The following is a 23,037-nucleotide window of genomic DNA, read 5'->3' on the forward strand; positions in this document are numbered from 1 at the left end:
TTCTGTTTATAAACACTTTATTCAGCTCATTATAGCGGGTGAGTTCCCAGCTAAACACACAGATACAGGTTGGGTATTCCTGGGTTAACGCAGCAGCCAGTGGGTTACACGGGACCAAGCACCAAAGCTGCAGAGTCAGACCTGGCAGAGACCTGAGACGAGGGTGGGCACTGTCCAGACACTGACTGCTGTCCCCTTCTCCCAGCAGGGCACACCGCAAGGCACGTCTTCAACTTCATACCATTGCACTGACGTCAGGGGAACAGATGTTAAAGAGGTGGAACCCAGGTCCTGATGCACCTTAACTGCTGTCGCTTTGTACGTCACCAAGTAGCATGTGAACGAGACTTTGTGAACATTCTGGTCACGGTGAGCCCCAGGGTGCTAAGACTTCTTTCCCCTCAGTGCCTCCTCGCCTGTTTTCATTCCTACCTGACTTCTTGACCTTAAGCCACACACCCTGGTGTCCAAAGTCTCACGTACACAACGAAAGTCTCAGCTGACAACACCTCTGCCCAAAGCAGCGTCTCATGCAGAAAGTCTGTGATGTCAAAGAAAGTGTCTCTTGTTAGCTGTCCCCTGGGAAGAGGGTCATCTACCCTGACCAATGCCTAGTAGAAAGTGAAATTTACAAGACAGATTTAGGGAGTGGAATATGGATCACAATTGGAAACAAACTGCAAGAAGCTGTTGTCTATGGGGACTGGACCAGAAAATGACCCATCTGCAGATGGTCTCACGTGAAGGCTACAAGATTGCTGCTCACGTATTATTAGAAACATACTGGAGCTTACAGCTGATGATCTGCAAACTGCTGAGTAAAACGCTGCCCACAGGTAGGAGATGGTCAGCATCAAGCTCAAATCCTCTCTAAACCTCAGGAAAAATGCTAGATTGGAAGGGCAGTTGCAAGACCTATAGCCTTTCAAGGGCAAGAAAGGCCTGCCAGGATGTCAGAGTTTCACACACAACATTACAAGTTTAATTCTGAAGGGCACCTTGAGTTCCACTGGTCACTTTTCTGAATTTATCTGGCAGGAACAAACTTGACGTCTGACTGGGATTTAACTTTTTGGCAAGATAGAAACTTTGGTCACAGCCATAGTTCTATAAAAATGTTTTAAAGAGATTATTATTTCTGATTAAAACAATATTTTTAGCAAGTGATATATAACAGTAACAAGAAAGTAAACATCTTCATATCTAATGTAAGAGCAAAAACTCTACCAGTATCTTATTTTAAAATACAGCAAGAGTCAGTAGTGTCTATAAACAGTAGAGAGTTCTGCTATAGGGAATCAGAAAAAGAGCAAAATAAGGCACAGCCTGTTATTGTCACAGATTTGTGTTAGGCAGTAGTGTTCTTTCTGGAAGGCACAAATTGGAATCTGATTACCCAGAGGTTTAAAATGAGGGTAATGTCATACGATGAGGACAGTTAACTTGGAACAGATTTCCTTAACTGCAGTCAATGGCAACTAACCAGACAACATTACTGCTAGGTCATAACACTCTGCAACTGAACAAGCCCTCTGCATCAGCCCATTTGTAAATCTGAAAAGGCACTGTGCAAAACGGAGGCTGGGCTGACCACGCTTCTAGTTTGGAGTGCATATTACAAAACAAAGGCACATCTCCTAGGAAACAAACTTTACAGTCACTAACAGAAAAATAATCATTTTAGATAGAACAGTAGGTGAGCTTGATAATAGAGCAGGTTCTAAATCAAAAGTCTTGAAGAGGTTTCTTGAACAGCAGGCTGGAGTTTCACTGGTTCTTCAGGAAGATATACTCCACACTAATAAGCAGAGGAGATTTTAAAAAGGAGGGGGGAGCAGGGAGAATAGCTGTTTAGTCTTTCAGTGCAAACACAGAATAAACATCAAACACTACAGTCTAAGTGTGAACAGAGATTCAATTTCTGGCCAATTTGCTACTAGTGGCTTCTCTACATTTTGTGGAAGATTAGAGGAGGAAGCTGAAAAAAGGACCCAAGACATGTTTCTTTAAATAGTTCTTGTGTTCTGGGCTACTAATGGCAATGCGCTGTTCCGATACTATCTACAGTAGTAGTAATGGTTATAATAATAGTATTAACGATAGTGTGGGTGTATATGTTTCTTTATATAACGATTATTATTATATGCCAGGCACCATCCTAAGCACATTTTATATATTAACAGCTTTGTCCTCATAATAAACATATGAGGTAGGTAGTAGTAGTATTGTCCCCATTTTATAAATGAGGAAATTGAGGTTCAAAAATATGAAATTACTTATTGAAGGACACACAGCTGGATGGTAGAGTAGAGTGGATCAGAAGTAGTCCATGCTCTTCATCACTAGGCTATACTATTTCTCATGAAAGGAAATATCTGATGAAAGTATATTCAGAGACCAAACTTATGGATCAGGATAATGTTTATATTGAAAATCTCAGATTCAGCACTCAAGTATTTACAACACTTACTAACGAAAAGGAAAACCTTTGGAATACATTAATATCTCCAAGGGAACTTTTATTCTGAGCTCTTGTACATGGAGTCAAATGTGAACAGACAAGACTTTCTGCAATGAGTTTGGAGCAGGAGAACTCACCGACAATGATAATGATGATGATGACCACAACGGTGATTCCTATCGCCCACATCTGTAACCAAACATACGTCCACTTCACATTCAAACCCAGAGATTAACGTGACAACTGAAGAGTATCATTTACTGTCATTCTAGCCTCAGAAGGAGAAATTAAGGTGCCCACCCATCCTAACCTATCTGCTTTTGTATAACACGTTAAAATGATTTATGGTCCCTAGATAGGCATCTGTCTGTGGACAGACGAATTAAGCCTGTGTCAGGCATCAGAAAGTGTCACTCTTCCAGCCCAGCAAGGGATGTGACCACGGCCCACTTCTTTGGCAACCCTGTGAACTCTGCTTTGGGCCCTGCTCCTCTTGTGGTGCTTCCTGCTTTTCTGTGGAGCATGTGCAGCTCCCCAGCACCTCTTTGCTTTTACCCTGGAGCCATCTGCACCTGCGTGCAAACTGACCTTCCTATTCCAGCCCTCTCCTGTCAGTCTGTGCGCAGGGCTGGAAGGAGCTGCTGTCTGTGACTGATTCTGGACCTGCTTGGTTCTACAAACTTCTGAAGGTCAGCCACAAAGCATGGAGCATTCTCAATTGTGGGGGCAGAAAAAGGATATGTAGTCAAGAGTTTTAGATTCAAAGTCAATGCAAATTTCTGTGTGGGAAGTCAGATTCACCTCTGAGACTCATGAAAGTCCAATATTTGTAGCCTTTGTCTACCCCCTGAGACAAGATGGTGACTTGATATAAAGACCAGTTAAAAGCGAAGTACCTTGCAATTCTTCCACCAGTATTTTCTCTTCAACTTGGCAGCACTTGTTTCAAATTGGGAGGCTCCTGCCTGTAGTGCATCTGCACGGTCATCCAATTCAGAGAGCTTCTGGTCTCTTTCCAACACTTTATCCACATTGACTCTCATGATGTCCACCACCTGATGAATACGATCACACTCAGGTACAAGTAAAGGAAAGAAAAACGCAGCTCCTCAATGAAGTTTACAGGCATTTTTTTTTTTTTCCAGGTCAGCTCTTTACTCTTTTCAGTCAAACTTTCATTAAAAAAAAAAGAAAAAAAGAGTTGACTGTTTCACGATGAAAACACTCAGCAAACTGGGATAGAAGGGAACTTCCTTAACATGTTATAGGGTATCTGTGGAAAAACCCACAGTTAACATCCATGCTCAATGGTGAAAGACAAGGAGGCCCACCTTCACTACTGTGGTTCAAAATTGTACTGGAAGCTCTGGCCAGGTAGGAAAAAGAAATTAAAAGCCATCCAAATTAGAAAAGCTTCCTGGTGACTCCCCTGGTAGCTCAGCTAGTAAAGAATCTTCGTGCAATGCAGGAGACCTGGGTTCAATTGCTGGGTTGGGAAGATCCTCTGGAGAAGGGAACAGCTACCGACCCCAGTATTCTGGCCTGGAGAATTATACAGTCCATGGGGTCGCAAAGAGTTGTAAACGACTAAGCAACTTTCACTTTCCTTTCAAATTAGAAAAGAAGTAAAATAATTTCTGTTTGTGGATGATTCCATGTACAGAAAATCCCAAAGAATCTACCAAAAAACCCTACTAGAGTTAGTAAACAAACTCGTAAAGTTTTAGGGTACAAGATCAACAGCCATAAATTAGTGTGCTTCTATAACTAGCAATGAAAAGGAAATTAAGAAAACAATTCCATACAACAGCACCCCAAAAAATAAAATACCCAGGGATAAATTAAACCAAGGAGGCCAAAGACTTGCACGCTGAAAACTACAAAACACTGCCGAAAGGAATTAGACCTAATGAAATGGGAAGGCATCCCACATTCATAGGTTGAAAGACTTAATTAACAGTGTTAAGATGGCAAAACTCCCCCTAGTGATGTACACATGTATAGATTCAACTCAATCTATCAAAATTCCAATGGCTTTTTTTTTGCCTAAATGGAAAAACTAGTCCTCAAATTCATATGGAATTCCAAGGGGCCTTGAATATTCGACACAATATTGAAGAAGAAAAACAAAACTGGAGGAATCACACTTTTGAGTTTCAAAACTCGGTGCTTAGATAGCCACTTGTGAAAGAATGAAGCTGGACCCTTACCTTACCTCACGTGCACAAATTAACTCAAAAAGGATCAATGACCCAAATACAGAGCTGAGAACTATAAAACTCTTAGAAGAAAACATAACTCTTCACATCTCTGGCTTTGGCTGTAGACTTGACCCCAAAAGCAAGAGCAACAAGAGAAAAAAACAGATAATCTGGATTTCATAAAAATTAAGTCTTCTGTGCTTCAAAAGACTATCAGGGATATGAAAAGCCAATCCACAGAATGGCAGAAAATATTTGCAAATCATATATCTGACAAAGATTTAACATCCAGAATATATAAAGAACTCTTTATCAACCAACATTAAAAACAGACTACCCAATTAGAAAACTGGTGATGGTCTTGAACAGACATTTCTACAAAGAATTTATACAAACAGCCAACAACCACATGAGAAGATATTCAGCATCTCTGGTCACTAAGAAATGCAAATTAAAACCACAAAGAGTTACTAATCCATACTCATTAGGATCAGTTCAGGATGGTTGTAACCAAAAGAGTAGGAAATAACAAGCGTTGATGATAATGTGGAAAAACGGGAACTCTTGGACACGGCTAGTGGAAAGGCAAAATAGTGTAGCCACTGTGGAAAAGCTTGACAGTTCCTCAAAAAGTTAGATATAGCATTACTGTGGTGGTGGTTTAGTCACTAAGTCATATCGACCCTTGCGACCCCATGGACTATAGGTTGCCAGGCTCCTCCGTCCATGAATTTCCCAGCCAAGAATACTGGAGTCGGTTGCCATTTCCTTCTCTAGGGGATCTTCCCTACTGAAGGACTGAACCTGCATCTCCTGAACTGCAGGTAATCTCCTCCATTGCAGGCAGATTCTTTACCACTGAGCCACCAGGGAAGCCCTTAGATACATAACCAAGAGAAATGAAAACAGATGTCCACATAGAAGCTCACATGAAAATGTTTTTAGTAACACGATTCATAACGGCCAGAAGGGGAAAACAACTCAAAAATCTACCAACAGATGAATGGATAAACAAACTGAGGTATCCATCTGCAATGGAATACTACGCAGCTACAAAAAGGAATGATGTATTGACGGACGTTACAACTAGGAGGAATGTCGAACAAATGATGCTAAGTTAAAGAAGCCTGACACAAAGGCTGCGCATTGTATTATCCCTTTTATATGATATATCCAGCATAGGCAAAACCATAGAAACAGAAAGTCAATTAGAGGCTACCACTCTGGAGGAAGAGGGAATGGGAAGTGATTACTAAATGCCTACAAGGTGTTCTTCAAGGGTGATGAAAAAACGGGAACTAGGCAAAAGGAATGGCTGCAGGGCATTGTGAATACACCAAATACCACTGAATTATACACGTTAAGGTGGTTATTATGCAAATTTCCACTTCAGTTAAAAAAACAAACAAACAAACAACTCTTTGGTAAAGAAAAAGTACCAAAGGGAGGGAGGGGATATGTGTATACCTATGGCTAATTCATGTTGAGGTTTGACAGAAAACAGCAAAATTCCATAAAGCAATTATCCTTCAATAAAAAATAAATTAACTTTTTAAAATGTAAAAAAAAAGGACCCAATTTGAGTTTTTAAGTAAATAGAAGTTTCATGGAAGATGGAATTAGAATGGGTTTCTTAGCATGAAAATGTAAACAATTCAGAATTTAGTTCATAAACAAAACCATCGGACCAAAATACTGCCGTAAGATTTAACAATGGGATCTAACATTAGTTCGACTCTGCTTTTTAAGATAGCTAAATGCAGAAAGACCAAGACAGCCTTGCTCAGCTGTGATGGCTTTTGAAAGTGAAAGTGAAGTCGCTCAGTCGTGTCCGACTCTTTGTGACCCCGTGGACTGTAGCCCACCAGGCTCCTCCGCCCATGGGATTCTCCAGGCAAGAATACTGGAGTGGGTTGCCACTTCCTTCTCCAGGGGATCTTCCCAACCCAGGGATCGAACCCAGGTCTCCCGCATTGCAGGCAGATGCTTTAACCTCTGAGCCACCAGGGAAATACGAGCCTGAATTTCTCAAATAGTCTACCATTGTAGGTCTGCATGTATAGGGCAGAAGAAACGATGCTTTGAGGGCCTCCCAACCTAACATTTCTACAAACACAGATCTGCTAAGTTAGAGCAGTTTGCCAGCACCCTCCTCCTGCACAGTACTGGATGGCAATTGACAGAGATTTGCTGGGCTGGGTAACTGGTAAAAAGCATCCTGATGAAAAATCTGTTCAGAAGGATTCATCCTGGCTTCTGCAATCTACAGACCTCATACTTAAGATTTTATTATTTTATAAAGCAGTTCTTTTTTCTTCTCTAATGTTTTAACTTATTGTGGCAAAATATACATCACCAAGTGATTCTTGGGAGGAATGTCCTCAGGGAGAAGAGCCTGTACTTTAGGTGTGTGATTCGGTTAAAGGAAAACAGGCCTGAAACCAGGAGGATGTGACTTCTCAGAAGCTTAGAAAAAGGCTCCCAAAACAGTAGGGGACAAATTTTTGTTACAGTTAGGATAGTCCAAATTTACTTTACGTTCACACTTCTATGACACTTTTCCTAAACAGAACTATTCCTAGAGTGTTCTCATGTTGGCTTATAATTCAGGTTTTTAACATTTCAGAGCAATACCTCATCCACTTGATTTTGTGTCTGCTGAAGTCTTCTACTACTGCCAGCGGCAGCGCTTGAACCTGCAGGTGCATTTGTAGTCCTGAAACACGTAAAGACACAGTCAAGAGTAAGTTAGGATTCCAAACACATTTCTGTTAAGTATGGGGATATTTTCCAGGACCCTCAGTGTTAGAAAATTTAAGAACTAAAGCAGAAAATGAACATCCTTTCTGCAGCAAGAACAAAGGTTCTAAAGACATCTCTTCTAATTCCTCTAAAATTTCAAAGATTCATCCACATGTTAAAAGTGACTGAGGTCTAAAGTGAAGGTTTAGTAGGCTCTCCTTTGTATCACTGAAGCCTCTGATCCTCACATGAAAGTCAAAGTGTTAGTCATTCAGTGACCCCATGGACTGTAGCCCACCAGGCTCCTGAGTCCATGGGATTCTCCAGACAAGAATACTGGAGTGAGCTGCCATTTCTTCCTCCAAAGGATCTTCCTGACCCAGGGATCAAACCCAGGTCTCCTGCATGGCAGGCAGATTCTTTATCATCTGAGCCACCCGGGAAGCCTGATCCTAAGATAGGTAGGATGCTATGTTCCCTTTTTTTTTTTTTTATTACTTGTTTTAAGGTATACAGCTACTTAAATGCACTCAGTACTCTTCTGATCTTTTCACTATGGCAAGAACTGTCTTCAGAGTGGTGAACAATTACAGAACACCCTTTTTCCAGTACAGAGAAATAGACTCACTGAGAGAAACAGAGTCAGGAACACTAGGATGCAGGGAGTGGGGGCAGTGTGAGTGGCAAAGATAAGATGAAGCAAGGCTCCCTCTCTTGAAAGGTCCTTCTTTTAAAATCCTCATTGAATCCTTTACTTTCCCCCCAGACAGATCTTTTTTGAGCACTCTGGCTTGGAAGTCCTAATTGCTTCCATGACTTGGTTGGCAATACTTTTGATTTTTCAGAGATACCTATATACAGTCTTGCCTACAGCCTTGCCTTCTCCTACAGATCTTTCCTCTCTTAGGTCTCTCCCCTGTGTCTTTCCTACAACACCCACTGATTCATTGATTCAACAGACAGTTATTTTATACCTACCATGCTTCAAAGATTAGGAATGCAGCAGACCCCAGCCATGCCCTCAGAGTCTACTGTCTGATAGATGGCAGCAAAGGGTCATGTGCTCTGCATCCGCTGCAAGCATTTTCTCATTTAGTCCTCAAAACTCTTTGAGGGGGACACTATTACTATTAACCTCATTTTACAGAAAACTCAAGTAAGGTTTAGAAAGTCGACCCCACCGGCTGCACTGGAGCCTGTGTTTAGACCAGCTTCTGTATAATTCTACTGATCTAGATTTTAACTGCTGCGATCAGCTGGCACAGCAGCCTGAAGCAGGAACCCTCCAGAGGAGGGGTGACCCTAGTTTCGGGAGGAACTGTGGGAAAGCACCCATTCCTTTCTCCTCTGTAGGTGAGCGACGAGCAGGCTGAGGCGGGGGACAGCAGGTCCTTGTGATTCCTGACCCTTAGCGTTCTCTTAACTGTTACCACGGGAAATTCCCGTTTTCAAGGGCCACTACAAGAGTGCTTCTGCTTAAAAGGAGAAGGCCCACAGCTCTGCGCCTGAGTCCACTCAAACCACAGGTGCTTCAAGCCAGGGCGGAGGTCCTTCTTCCCCTTGCAACTTCCGGAATCCAGCCCAACACCAGGCGGGGAGCAGGCGCTCCAGGACGAGGGCTGCGGTCACAGTGAACTTGGGGGGCAAGGAGGAGAAAAAGGGGACGGGGAGAGGGTGTCAGAGATGAAGCAGGGCTGGCGGTGGAATTCTCCCTACCTCTGGGAAACCCCGGCCGCCCCGCCCTCACCCCTTCCGCGTCCGCCCGACGGCCGCGGGGCCCTCTAGGGCGGCCGGCGGCGCCGCCGTGCCGACCTGGCCCTTATGCAGCCTGCACCTCCGGGGGCCGCCGCCCACCCCTAGGCCTTGGGAGCCCCCGCGCACAGCCGTGCTGGGAGCGCCCGCGTCCGACGGGCGGCGGCCGGGAATCGAGCAGGGCCGAGGTCTCAGCCGAGGGCCCAAGGGCCCGAGAGCCCTCCGCGCCGCGTCCTGTCACTCACATTTTGGCGGCGGAGGCAGAGTCTCAGGATCGGCTGACTGGCGCTGCGGAACCGGAGGCCGGGGACCGGAGGCCGGGGACCGGGGACCGGGGACCTGGGACCTGGGACCTGGGCGGGGCGCCGGCGGCGCAGGGGCGATGGCGTCACCGGGAGGGGCTGACGGGGGTGGGCGGGGCGCGCGAGGCCGCGAGGGTCGCGCCGGAAGGGGGCGGGGTGTGTCGGGGGCGGCCCCGGGGGCGGCCCTCTTCAACCGAGCGCTGCGGTAGGTTGCTGGGCGACTGCTGGCTGTCGCTGCCCGAGCCAGTGCCGACCCGGGGCACGTGAAAAGGCACGGAGATAAATGAGGGTGTGGGCGTTTTACGTTATTCTGGGCCCGTGAGTTATTCTTCTGACTGTGACAGCTTCGGAGACAGCCCTTGGGCTTCTGCTTAAAGTTCCACATTAACGCAGTGGTCCTGGAGACACCACATTTTTGCAAGAAACTTGTTAAAATGGGAGGGGAGGTTCCTCCGTAGTGTTTGTTACAAGCGTTGACTGGATTAGGCTTCCTTTTGGTGTGTTCATTTGTGACACAAATATCTGTCATTGCACAGATCTTATTATTAATATAATCTCTTCATGGAAATCTGGATATCAGGGACTGTACTTTCTACCTTTCTGTATGTATTTCGGGACACCAAGCACAGAATAGGTTCTCAACTTCTGAATTTCCTGTTGAGGCTGAGGCACAAATCTGAGTAGTGATTTACTGTGCAAGGAATTTCAGTTGTACTAAAAGCATTCCTACCAGCAAAGGCAACTCCAGCGTTAAACAAACAGAACACCAGTAGGTCAACTGGCAGAATAGATAAGAAATGAAAAAAAACATCAAACTGTCTTTTCCAATTCTAACTGGGATTTGAAAAAGGAAATATTAGTGTATATTAGAATAAGAAAGAGTGTCACAGAGGTGAAATTCGGATTGAGTTAAGTAGCTAACGAGAACTTTCCAGGCATGGGAGAAACAAATCATACGAACAAAGAAACAGTGGACCTGGACACGGTTTGAACAGACTAACCAGGGGGTGCAGGTTGGGGCATAGATGAAAATAAGACTGAGTAGAGAGTGAAAATAAACAAGAAAGGAAAATATCATTTCAATGCAGTGGGCTCTAGAAATCACTGAGGCTTCATGAAACTGGGAGATCTATCATGCAAAACTTGTCTGACAGCAGCTCCAGAATGGTTTAGATGGAAGAGGGACCACCAGGGAGTTGAGTTTCTGCAGTGAAAGGGAAGGAGACTGATGCCAGGGTTCTGGAAAAGGCTGAGCTTAGTCGTAAACTGAAAGGTGCATTTTTAAAAGGTCAGAGGGTTTTAATTGAAAAGGTGAATTTCGATCCGTGTTTTTATCTTTCCCGTAAGTGCACTTAGGCTGAGAGGTGCCTGAGAAGGTATCAGTAACTCAAGGACAGTGAATATTGATAGATGTAATATACACATAATCTAAAGCTCTTTGAGATCCTCCTTGAATCCAATAGTGGACAAGCAAATGTTCTAGAACAGTGGCTCTATTAAGAAATGTTCTCTTTGCTGGACAGATCTGAAACTATGTAGCATTCCATGTCAAAACACTGCATCAAGATAGAAGGAAATATTTGAAATGATTTTGTAAGGTTTAAAACCTGCTGACCACCTTGGATTTCAGTATCACGTGAAGTTAAAGCAACACACACATAGTATGGGGAAATTTTCTTCATTTTTAATTTACAGCAGAAAGAATATAAAGCATTCAGAAAACATTTTCCATATTTTAAGGGCAATTCAAAACATTTTGCATGGTTTCCAGCAGCTGAGTTCTTCAACAGATCCATTGATTCAATGATGCTTTACATGCACAATTACAAAAATAAAACTTACAAAAAAGAAGACATCTAGACTAGTTTTACATGCAAGTCTCAGGGACCCCCCATTGGGCGCCAACTACTGTGTGGAACTGCCATAAGCGACCGTGCAGCCAGAGAGGGGTTCGAGTTATTGTCTCGATTTCGTTCACACAGTACAGCTGATTTCAAATGGGTAACAAGTGTAGCAATTAAATCATCAGGAGACAGAATAAGATTAGCTATTAATTTTATAATGAGATCCTACTCCTGGCACTTGGGAATTCAGATTATCCAAGAAAGCTGCGCTTATCTATCATCTTATATTCAAAATTAAGATTCACAACCAAGAAAAAGCGGTCAGAAATGTTTCATTTCAGTGGAAGTGCATTTGTACCTCACCTGGGATTCACAGTTGTACTGGTAGATGACACTGGTAGGTTTTGAACCTACTTCTATCCTCTCCATAAGAACGCTCCTAACTATGTCAGTCTTTTCTCTTCCAGATTATCTAGCTTACTCAGCTAATAATGTAGCATGTGAGACATTAAAAAAAAAGTGAGGATTAAAGCAAATCCACTGAGGTCATTACTCCTGTCAAAAGATCGGCTATTTGTACCACAATGGAATAAACATACCTAAATTCAGTATTACTAAAGGATATTCTGAAAGAACTGGCTTTCACATTCTCTTCCCATTTATGAATGCAATTGTGTGTTTGTAAATTACTCAGTGTCTTCCTGTAGGTCAAACTGTGGGAAAATAATGGGTATTTGGGGGAACTGCAACAGTTGCAACAAAACCCACACATTTAAAAACAAAATTGAGTCAGGTCAGTTTACAAATGTACAGGTGGCTGCTAGTTGTGGGGCTGTCACCGTTGTCAAAGCTGATCACAAGCAGTAAGACATATACTGTACAGTAATTCGAGGTTGGCAGTGAAAGGAAGTAATTAAAAAACAAGTACAATTATAGAAAAGGCACCAAGAGCACTGACCCCAGTTGTTAACACAATCTTTTTGTATCTACCTTCCTTCTAAGACACCAGTTTAAAAGCTGATTTGTGAATATTTTTAGGCTTCACAACAAGCCTTGAGTTTTCACTTACAGTTGGCAGCCAGAACCAAGGGAAAAAAAAAAAACACCAAAACTATTCTCTCAGCTTTACACCAACTGATCCTGAAACTTAACCTGGGAATTTTAAACTGGCATCAGCAAGTGCGAACTTGATTCTCTCAATTTAACATTAGTAGTTGAATTGTTAAAAAGCATCAGATTTCTTTGGCTCCTCATTATGTGGAAATAGTAATATACCATGACATTCCTACGAGACCAGTTTGCATCCTTTTAATTTGTAGTTATTTTGTGTGCAATTTTTATTACATTTTCCGATTTCCAGCAGGAGATATGAAAACGTGAGATATTTTTCTATTTTTCATCCTATTTCTTTTGTCATGTTTTGACCATTCTAAGTGTTCTTTGTTGGAGTGAGTGGATGGTGTTAAGCTATATACTGATTCATCTTAATGATTATCTGTTTAGCAAAAGTAACTTAATTTCTTAAGCAATATCAGCATTCACATTACTTGGCACCATTGGCAAAAAAAATCTTTTAAATAAAATAAAATAAACTCCTGGTAGCCAAAATTAAATGTAAACATATCCTTTTTTAAGTAATGTTACTCTGCCTTTTTTTCCTAAGTCTTAATACAGTAGCTCTTTTTTTTTTTTTTGCAGTTTAGTCATGCTTTAGCAAAATGTTCTTCTAAAGAACATTTAAAATAAAGTACTCTTATAGTGAAATAAAGTTTTTTTTCATTTTACAGACCATAGCCACTAATGCTTTGCTTTTTTCATTTCTTTTTTCTTGATTTCATGCACATATCTCTTTGTTTTAATATATACAATATATACAAACAATACATCCACATTTTTTCTCGCTCATTCAGACAAAACTATACAAATAATTTTATCTTGCCATGTTATTGACCTTTGTGAATAAAATATTTAGCAATTAATATAATCCCTTTCAAATATTTTCTCACTTTCCATTTCTACCTTCTATATATACACAGAAACTGCTCAGGTTGGATGAGATATAGCCAAAAATATGGAATTTACTGGCCAGAACGCAGCACCACACTGATCTTTTAGGTGGCAAATGTCCAGGCAAGGTTCATGATTCCTTAGAATGACTACAGTTTCCAAGGCTACTAAAAAAAGCTACATGCTTTACCAACTCTTTAAGTAATTCTCATTGCACAAGAAAGTAAGGCAAAAAAATTAAAGTGCTGAACATGAGAAAAGGGATAAGATGATGACTCTCCTTGCAGGTTCTTGGGAGGTGGTGGGGACAAGAAAATAAATTTAAACTCTGTACGCTGTTCCTCGTCACTTCCCATGCATTACCCGTGTACCACGCACCCGCCCCCTCTCCAAACTTCCACAAAACACTAAAATCCTTCAGATTTTTAAAAGTTGCATTAAGTGTGCTGTAGAGATTGAAACGCAAACAGACAAACAAATTAAGATCAAATAAACACAGTGAAGGAAATGAGAACACACGGACCCAATAAAGATTTGTATGATCTAAGCCCTCCACTGAGAATCAATCCCAAAAATTCAGCTTCTTGGAAATAACCGACAGGTGCAGGAACAGCATTCTCTTCGTTGCTAGTGCATCCCCACCTTTTCTTATCTATATTTTTGGTATAAATATTTGTACAGTTCCACACGATGTTTGAATACAGCCCTATGTGAGAAGGAAGACGGCTTCTTCCTAAGAGGAGGAAAGCCTCTTTCGATTCCTCGTGGTGTCTTGTTTGCCCATGATCCAACAGAAGATTGAGTTCCAAGATGTCTTGCTGATCAAATTAAAAGTTGTCCATGAAAGTGCAAATGCAATGACCAAAACATTCCTGTTAAAATCCTGCAGCTGATCTCCCCAAAACTGCAGAGGGATTATGTGTGTGTATGTGTGTGTGTGTGTGTGTGTGCGTGTGCGTGTTGTTGCATGTCTCTGCTAAAAACAGAAATGAAAACAGTCTGAAAAGCAGTGTCACATTGCTAAGGGATGCTGTTGTATGTCTTCAAGTTCCTTGGCCTTTTTCAATTCTTTCACTCTGGAAAAGAAACAAAACAAAATACCAGGTGATAACTATAGATTGAAATTGTCACCAGATAAAGGAAAGGGTGTGGCCATTTCCCCAGGAAGTGAAAAGCCAAGACAAAAACCCTTCTGAGGACTGATGGCTAAGGAAACTCCTGTGAAATTGCTGGGGAAAATATTCAAGTGGAAGACTGCAGCCTTCCTGAAACTCTCCTCTATATCAACAGCTCTAAACACAAAGCAAAACCAAAGTTAAGAGCATTAAATCAAGTCTAACAATAACGTGCTTCTTCTAGAAAAAGTTAATTGGTCAAATAACTCTTTTTAGCCTGGTCGACCCCAATGAATGCCCTGTGACTCCACAGGATGCAAGCTAGGGAGACTGTACACACATGTGTTCATTAGCTTTTGATATACCTAGGGCACAAGTTCTTGCTTTTTGCTCACAGACTCAAGATCCTGAGCTATCTTGAACCCGATGGGCTCCCCTGCACAACTCTGATTTTGCCCAGGTATTGTTCAGTCTTTCTGATTTTCAGAATTGTTTACTTTCCTCCCATTCCACATTGTAGCTTTAAAAGATCTTTGGGTCACTTCTTCCCATGCCGATAGACAGCACCAGGGTGCAATACCAATAAGGTAGTTCGTTCTGTTTATCAAATGTGCTGTGGTAAACAAATTTAAATTGCTATAAATAGAGTCAGGGAAAGTTCACAGCAAATTATTTGTTGATGACTGCTTTCAGTTGAAATTTTTTAATATAAAAATTTGCCTTGGCTTTTGAATGAACCTGATGCATATGGGGACCTGGGAAAGTGGTTCTAAGCTAAAGAATGTGTTTCTTTTTATTGTCAGATAACTAAGAGCTTGCCTGACTATCGGATTGGTCAAAGGCAAGTGTGACTTTAGGGTCTAACTTCTGAAGTCAGTGTGTGCTGTGTTAAGTCATACAGTGTTCGCAGCACTGCATGCCACGTGGTAACATTTGTTTACTAAAAATGGGTGTGAGAGGAGGATCTTAGCCACACAGAAGCGGCAGTTTATCTAGACACATACACTCTACCTCAATAGTATGAAAAGAAAAAAATTTTGATTTGTTTTCCCAATATGGTCCTGTACAGAACTAATTCCCAAATACCATTTTCTCATTCTCTAAGAGAAGGGCCTCTCCTGTTATCTTAAGTTATATGAGTAAGTTTAAATTTTATTTTAAGGCAACTGTTAGTTTCCTTTCTAGAGAGAATGATCGAGTGGAAAGAAAACATTTTGAAAAACCAGTAATAAGTTATGGCTCTATTGAGGTTGGGATTCAATGAAATGGCACATGTGCTATAATAGCAATTGAAGAAAATTATATTTACCACCTCCAAGCAGAATCATTTCTGAGTATTCTGTCAAGTTGATATGATCTCTTCAAAGAGAAGATGCTCTCTTTCAGAAAAAAAGCTTTGTCATTTTATCATCACCAGAAAGAATTATAATGTTTGAAAACGTACTTCTTTGTCTGATTTATTTACTAAATATACCAAGCCCAGTTTGCTCGAACAGCATATCTTCGAAACTATGAAAGCCTTCTTTCTTAACAGGTACACTAAGAATACCCTGCTGTATTCACAACTGCATCCGGGTGTCATTTGAACTTTATGATTAAGTACATGATGGATCATTAATTTTTGGGTACTCTGGGTCATACTGCAGTACAAAAATGCATATCATTATAGGTCCCTAGTTTTGGACATGCATACTTGATAAATAAATGGGCTTTTAAACAATTGAAACATGCCATATTCTGTGCTCAATTTTTAAACATGCAATATCTATACTAACAGTCCTCTGGCTGGAAGAATGCAAGGCATGCACTGATGCCACCTTTCCTTCTGGGCATGCAATGTACCCGTACTTGTGCAGACCTCCTTGCCGAATTACCGCAAAATGTGCATGCTACTTCAGATACGACACCTGGCTTCTGCACTAGCACGGGACTCATTTACCAATGTGCAACAGAAACTCCATCACTGGTGAGACTTCTAGGATTTAAAGAACTCTGAACTCAAAACCTGAGAGCATAAACACAAAGATCTCCATTCACAATTTCTCTAGTGGGAACAGGAAGGCTTTACAAATCTTTTTTTCTTCTTTTAGTAAAGTCTTCAAGTTTTTATTTTTATATTTTTATTTTTTGGCCACGCTGCCCAGCCTATGGGATCTAGGCTCCTGACTAGGGGTCGAACCCAGGTTCCTAGCAATGGAAGTGCAGAGTCAGGCTCAGGTCCTTAGTCACTGGACCACCAGGGAAGTCCCGCCTTACAAATCTTAAGTTCATCATTGGGATGAACTAAAAAGGAACATGAATTATAGACCAGAAATGTTTTATAATAGATGTTCACACCAAAACTCTGTGATCAGTTGGTCACGTGGGTATACTGCAAACTTTTTTAAGTTAAAATGGTCACATTTGTTTCTGCGGCTTTTTTTTTTCCCCTAGTTTCTTTTAGAGCTAATTAAAATGTCAACTAAGGTTTTAAAATTACTATGTAAATATGGTGCTATGAAACTAGTGCTGGCTTCACACACCATTAAGTTAAAGAGAGTTGCATGTCCACACACAGAATGACCACAATTATCAACTTAGGAAAAATGAGATATTCCTATTTCTAGATATATTTTCTAGGCTTTCCAAAGTACTGAATTCCAGTGGAGAATTTAGTTTTTAGTTTCATGGTACAGTTTTCACAGTCTGCTTGCACTATAAATACAAAACATCAAAACAAATTAAATGGCATAGGCATTTTTTAAAAGGAAGGTGTTAAAGGAGAAATTAGCAAAAAAGGAAGATAATGCATGTTCCAATAGCTTAGTGTGTGTGTTAGTCCTCACAACCTCATCACCTTCTCCAGTTTGTAAATAGAGAACTTGAGATTTGCAGAATTGAGCAGCCTGCCCAATTATACATAATAGTTAACAAAGGGCAGAATGCGTGTCGTATGAAGGAAAGGTTAACAAAGGGCAGAATGGCGATTTGGAGCCAGGTTTATCTGGCTTCACTCCTCCACTCTGATGCCTCGAACACTATCTCAGGGCAACAGCAACAAAGAATAAATGCTTAAACCCAACTTTTCTTTGTCTTTTCCAAAAGTCTGTACAGAAAACATGCATTTAGAAATTTCCTGTGGCATGGGTGAGTACAATGTTGAAACCGATGACAATTCCCTTGTCTCAATTCTAAGATGCCATCCTTTATAAAACCATGTGTTGATTTTATTACAGTGTTTTAGAGGGGAAAATAGCTCCACACAAAACGTACACATGGATCTGAAGCAGATCTGAAACGTGAAAGGAATGAATGCATCTAAGAAACAGGGCAGCCGAGGACCGTTAGCATCATTTACCAATTCCTGAGCATGTTGATTGCTAACATACTCCTAGAAGTGGCTTTTACAGTCTGCTCTACTGAGATCATAAATGGAGATTTATGTGACTCAAGGGTAGATTATTAGGGTAAGACAGTGGTGCCTAATTTTTTGTTTTGCTTTAAATCAAATGTCAACTGGATAAAGTCTGTTTGAATGTTAGGCTGACTCCCCAAAACACCAGAAAACACTTATATTCACTGAAGTGAATGAGAACAACTTCTGATATGAGGATTTTTGTTAATAAATTCTGAGAGTTAGATGTTTCAAATCAGAGTATTTCAAATAGTCACAGAAATTTTTCTGCCTTGTCTCACTCATTCAAGACGTGAACTAAAAGGCACAGGTTAACTGAAAATACTTCTACCATGAAAAGGATGTACAATAAAAGTTTAACAATTATTATTTCTGGGTGATATCCCTTGCTTATTTGTATTTCCAGAATGCACTACAATGAGTATGTGTTTCCTTCATAATAATGATCTCTGCTTGTTATTTTATAAAAAAACTTTTATTTTTCTATCCATCAGTTACAACTACTGTGTCTTACAAATACTGTAGTCACATGACATAAAAGAACAACTGAAAAATTCAGTGGAGGGGAAAAGATCACTTTTATAGACCAAAACCAAATACAATGGATGGAGCTAGTTTCATTGATCCTGCCTATATTGGGAGCATCTTTTCAGTGTGAAAACTTGGCAAATGTAGGAGCAGAATTTCTGAAATTGGAAATGTACTTGAAATTTCAGTAACTGTAGTCATCACATCTGCAGAACTGAGAATGCATTGGAAGTCACCACATTTATAGAACTGAGAAAACAGATGCCCAAGTCATCACGTCTACAGAACCGAGGAGACAGATGCCCAAGTCGTCACGTCTATAGAACCGAGGAGACAGATGCCCAAGTCGTCACGTCTACAGAACCGAGGAGACAGATGCCCAAGTCGTCACGTCTACAGAACCCAGGAGACAGATGCCCAAGTCGTCACGTCTACAGAACCCAGGAGACAGATGCCCAAGTCGTCACGTCTACAGAACCGAGGAGACAGATGCCCAAGTCGTCACGTCTACAGAACCGAGGAGACAGATGCCCAAGTCGTCATGTCTACAAAACCGAGGATACAGATACCCAAATCATGACATACAGAACTGAGAATACAGATGTCCAAGTCACCCCATCTGCAGAACTGAGAAAACAGATGCCCAAGTCATCACAAAAAGAACTGAGAATATAGATGTGCAAGTCATCACGTCTACAGAACTGAGAATACAGATGTCCAAGTCACCACATCTGCAGAACTGAGAATACAGATGTCCAAGTCACCACGTCTACTAAACTGAGAATACAGATGTCCAAGTCACCACGTCTACAGAACTGAGAATACAGATGTCCAAGTCACCACATCTATAGAACTGAGAATACAGATGTCCAGTAACCTTTGGTTACATTATGTTACACAAACTCAACTAAGGGTTACTAAGTTTTGCGTTCTCTTAAAGAATTACAAGTGTTAGACTCATTCAGGTTGAGGGAAAAAATGAATCTAATAATCTCCATGTTAAAAAAAAAAAAAAAAAAAAAAGTAAAGTCACTCAGTTGTGTCCAACTCTTTGTGACCCCATGGACTGTAGCCTATCAGGCTCCTCCGTCCATGGGATTTTCCAGGCAAGAGTGCTGAAGTGGATTGCCATTTCCTTCTCCAGGGGATCTTCCCAACCCAGGAATCGAACCTGGGTCTCCCGCATTACAGGCAGACACTTTACCGTCTGAGCCACCAGGGAAGCCCCCCAAAAAACAAGGCCTGTGATAATTACACTTACTTCTGAATTCCCTTGCATGGAAGACAAGCAAAGCAGTCTTCCTTGAGATTGTGAAGACAACCATATAGATAGAAACTGTAGCTTCTGCAGGTACAAGGAGATTGCTACTCTAAGGAGAGCTGCCAGGACCACGTATCTGAACTTTGCACCTATAACTTGGGAAATGGTCCTCGTGTTACTGGCTTGGACTTATACAGTAATTACAAGGTAAGACTTTGGCCTGTGACCATCCAGCTATTAAAATTAAAGACAACTCTGAGATTACCCCCCAAACATTCTAGGCTGAAAATCATCACTGTAGGATATTGCTTCAGTCTCAGCCCAAACCGCGTTGCACTGTAATGCACTGAAGTGAGGAAGAAAAGCAACAGCACTGAAAGCCAGCAGAAGCCCACGGGGTTTCTGTCCATCAGACATCCCATGATCGTTTATGGATGAATGAAGTAGGCCTGCTTCAGAAACTCATAGCAAACAATGGCTCCATGGGTAAAGCGTTAGGCAAAGCGGCTTCATTACATCTACTTGGTGATGCTCAGCCAGGGAAATGTGTCATGAGTCAGTGGATCTTGGCAGGTATATTCTTGCAATGCTGGACGTCAGAAATGTACAGGGCAGCCAGAGGCGGCTTTCTGCTTAGTTACCTGTGGTTCTGAGAGCTGCAATAGCTCGTGGGGGGGATTAGGAAAAGAGAGGTCTTGCCATTTTCCGGATACCTCATTAGGATTGCAAAATGAAAAAGACAGAGAGGCCCAATAAGAACAACACAGAGCATGTTGTCTGCAATGTAACACACACCACTGTGTTCCCAAAAGATTCATTTCCTAAAAGAGGCAAGTAAGACAGAATTACGTTGGAGATTTTAATGAGATGCCACGTCCCACCTTCATCTCTCACTCCTCCCTGAGCCGACTGGGCCACTTGGAAATTCACCTAACGTCACGTTTAACTAGTGAAGTGAGACATCCAAGTTGCTGACAGATACTGTTATTTTCCTTAATTAAACAGCTCACTCGCAGGCATTGTTAGAGAGCTGCCCTTTGGACAAAAGTGGAGAGAACCACACACAAAGTCTATGTGTGACCTGCTAGTGACCCACTGCAGATATCTGGCTCGACTGCTCTCAAGAATCTGCGCTGTCAACGCTACTTACCAAGATAACTAGCAGCATCTGGTTAAGTGTTTGGAAACCCAGCTGTCAAATAGAAAACCTGTTGTTTAAAAATGTGTGATCAGAAAGTGTTATTTCTTCTTCCTCCAATCAGGCTCTTTTCCTTCCAGTTGCGTGGTTTCACCCACCTTTACTGAACATTGGTAGCTAGGCCAGCAATTTATAAGAAATTGGTTATTTCAATACCAGGAGTCCTGCTGTTTACAGTACCTGCAAGGACTATAACAGGTTATTAGGCTCTCTTGCAGAAATCTGATCTCATCAGGGAAAGAAGAAATTTGTCTAAGGCAATTTCTATTTTAGTCTCAATACCTTGAGAATAAACCTGTTAGGTAATTCAGCTGTTTTCTTTTCTTTTTTTTTTTTTTTTTCATCTGAGGCATCCTGGTTTTCTGCTGTAACACTGAATAACACCCTGTTTGAGACACTCAAAATCCAACTGGAATGCAGAATTATTTTCAGCCTGTGCACTGAAAAATTTCTTCAAGCTTAGCAATCCTTCAGCCATTTACTGAAGTTGTATCACACCTCAATGAACTAAGAAAATAATAATTAAAACTGTTGACTCAAATATCTATGTTTAATGCTTTCTCGAATAGATAGTTATTGTGTCCAAGACAAAACAAATTCCTCTGACAGCATTAGGATTTGGATGACTCCATTTTAAGTTACTGGATAAATCAGGGGCGAAGTCTGGAGGAAAGACTTAAGTGAAAATGAGCTAGATTCGGCGAAGACCATTTGGTGCTTTTTCTTAGCTTTCCCCAAGACTGATAATTTGAATAGGTATTTTCTGATTGCTCAGCTGCTGGAATTAGCCTACTGGCTCCCAATTCTGATGGCTGACATCACTTCTGTTTATATATCTTTCTCCTTCATTAATTTAGGAGTTGGGGTCAAACTGCCTTTTATATACGCTATACTGTGAAATTTCATTCACTTTTCAAATTATTATCTCTGAATACGACTTTAAGTGTCTTAACTATGGTGCACTGTATACATTAGTAAGTATATTATCTTCTTTGACATAAATTCCAGGAATATAAATCCTCCTCAGAGAAAGCCCTGCCTCCCGAGGGACTTCAACCCAGGGACTCTTAGAGGGCCATCCTGACTTCTCCCGTGGACAGAGAGGACACGAGATCCTACTGGGAATTAGACAAGACACAGAGGAGCTGTTCCTCATTTCAAGTTGCTGTTTAGTTAGTCAGTCGTGTCCGACTCTTTTGTGACCCCATGGACTGTAGCTCACCAGGCTCCTCTGTCCCTGGGATTTCTCAGGCAAGAATACTAGAGTGGGTCACCATTTCCTTCTCCTGGGGATGTTCCTGACCCAGGGATTGAACCTGAGTCTCCTGCGCTGCAGGCAGGTTCTTTACCACTGAGTCACCTGGGAATTCATGTTAAGAGAAAAATAACCATGTTGGAGGGAACCTGAAAGCTTCTGAGTTCCTCTCTCTTCAGCCCCCTAAGACTGAAAGGAATGGGGGTGTTATGAAATTCCAAGTTTTTATGCATGAGGAGGAGTTTTAGGAACTCACAGCAGAATGCAACAGGCATTCAGGAAATGAAGGTGGGGACTCTGGTTGGCATGGAAAAGCACTTCTAGAAAATGTACTCTTAAAAAGGGTCATTAACATACCAGACCCTAACAAGCTTCAAAAGTGCATAAGCAACCGCTTTTACTAAACTGTTGGATCCTTGCAGCGAACTATATAAATTGCATAGAACATGCAAGATACTACCACTTATAATTAAACTGAATACTAGGGCATGCATCTGTTCTCTTGGGAGTTTTCTTTTTTTAATGGAAAGAGATATTATCCATGTATGCAGAGAGTGAGGGGCAATAGCAAAAGAGAGAAATATTTCAAACACAGAGGCATCTGCTCAAATCTCTGAGCTGGCTCCACCACATGGGACCTGAAATAATTCAACTGTAAGCAACTGCCTAATTCTACAGAGCTCTGACCAGTTAAATTTACAATGGCATGTAGCTGCTTTACATTTTTTAAAATAAATTTCTCCTTCAGTGTCAACTTTTTACAGGATAACTAATATATTAGTTATCCAGTTGTGTCCAACTCTTCGTGACCCCATGGACTATAGCCTGCCAGGTTCCTCTGTCCATGGGACTCTCCAGGCAAGAATACTGGAATGGGTCGCCATTCCCTCTTCCAGGGGATCTTCCTGATCCAGGGACTGAACCCAAGTCTCCTGCATTGGCAGGCGGATTCTTTACCACTGAGCCACCTGGGATCT

General features: G+C 41.4%; 2 protein-coding genes and 1 non-coding gene across 12 annotated transcripts in view; all 3 read right to left on the reverse strand.

Moving 5' to 3' along the window:
• On the reverse strand, window positions 1-9,511 carry VAMP3 (vesicle associated membrane protein 3). Of its 2 annotated transcripts, XM_015099244.3 has the most exons (5): window positions 9,402-9,511; window positions 7,297-7,378; window positions 3,358-3,516; window positions 2,599-2,650; window positions 1-1,798 (listed from the first exon to the last, which is right to left on the reverse strand). In XM_015099244.3, coding segments are annotated over exons 1-5 (315 nt in total). In that variant the 5' UTR covers window positions 9,404-9,511; the 3' UTR covers window positions 1-1,778. The 2 variants fall into 2 exon arrangements, with proteins under 2 accessions (XP_014954730.2, XP_060252109.1); XM_060396126.1 differs by having other exon boundaries at window positions 1-2,650.
• A 1,609-nt stretch (window positions 9,512-11,120) lies between these two features.
• Window positions 11,121-23,037, reverse strand: part of LOC101115890 (calmodulin-binding transcription activator 1) — a 91,581-nt gene continuing 79,664 nt past the window's right edge. For all 9 annotated transcript variants that reach the window (XM_042257322.2, XM_042257323.2, XM_042257320.2 and 6 more), the window contains one exon: window positions 11,121-14,385. In XM_042257322.2, coding sequence (XP_042113256.2) covers window positions 14,322-14,385 — 64 coding nt within the window. In that variant the 3' untranslated portion in view covers window positions 11,121-14,321. The remainder of the gene's footprint in view (window positions 14,386-23,037) is intronic.
• On the reverse strand, window positions 19,497-19,568 carry TRNAY-GUA (transfer RNA tyrosine (anticodon GUA)). The gene has a single exon. It is a non-coding gene; the product is annotated as a tRNA-Tyr (tRNA).

This window comes from Ovis aries, chromosome 12, assembly GCF_016772045.2.
Source record: "Ovis aries strain OAR_USU_Benz2616 breed Rambouillet chromosome 12, ARS-UI_Ramb_v3.0, whole genome shotgun sequence".
Classification (NCBI taxonomy): domain Eukaryota; kingdom Metazoa; phylum Chordata; class Mammalia; order Artiodactyla; family Bovidae; genus Ovis; species Ovis aries.

Coding starts and splice junctions, on each gene's coding strand:
- VAMP3 (XM_060396126.1), bottom strand. Junction 3,517..7,296: donor CACAAAATCAAGTGGATGAG/GTATTGCTCTGA, acceptor CGTATTCATCAG/GTGGTGGACATCATGAGAGT. Junction 2,651..3,357: donor ACTGGTGGAAGAATTGCAAG/GTACTTCGCTTT, acceptor GTTTGGTTACAG/ATGTGGGCGATAGGAATCAC.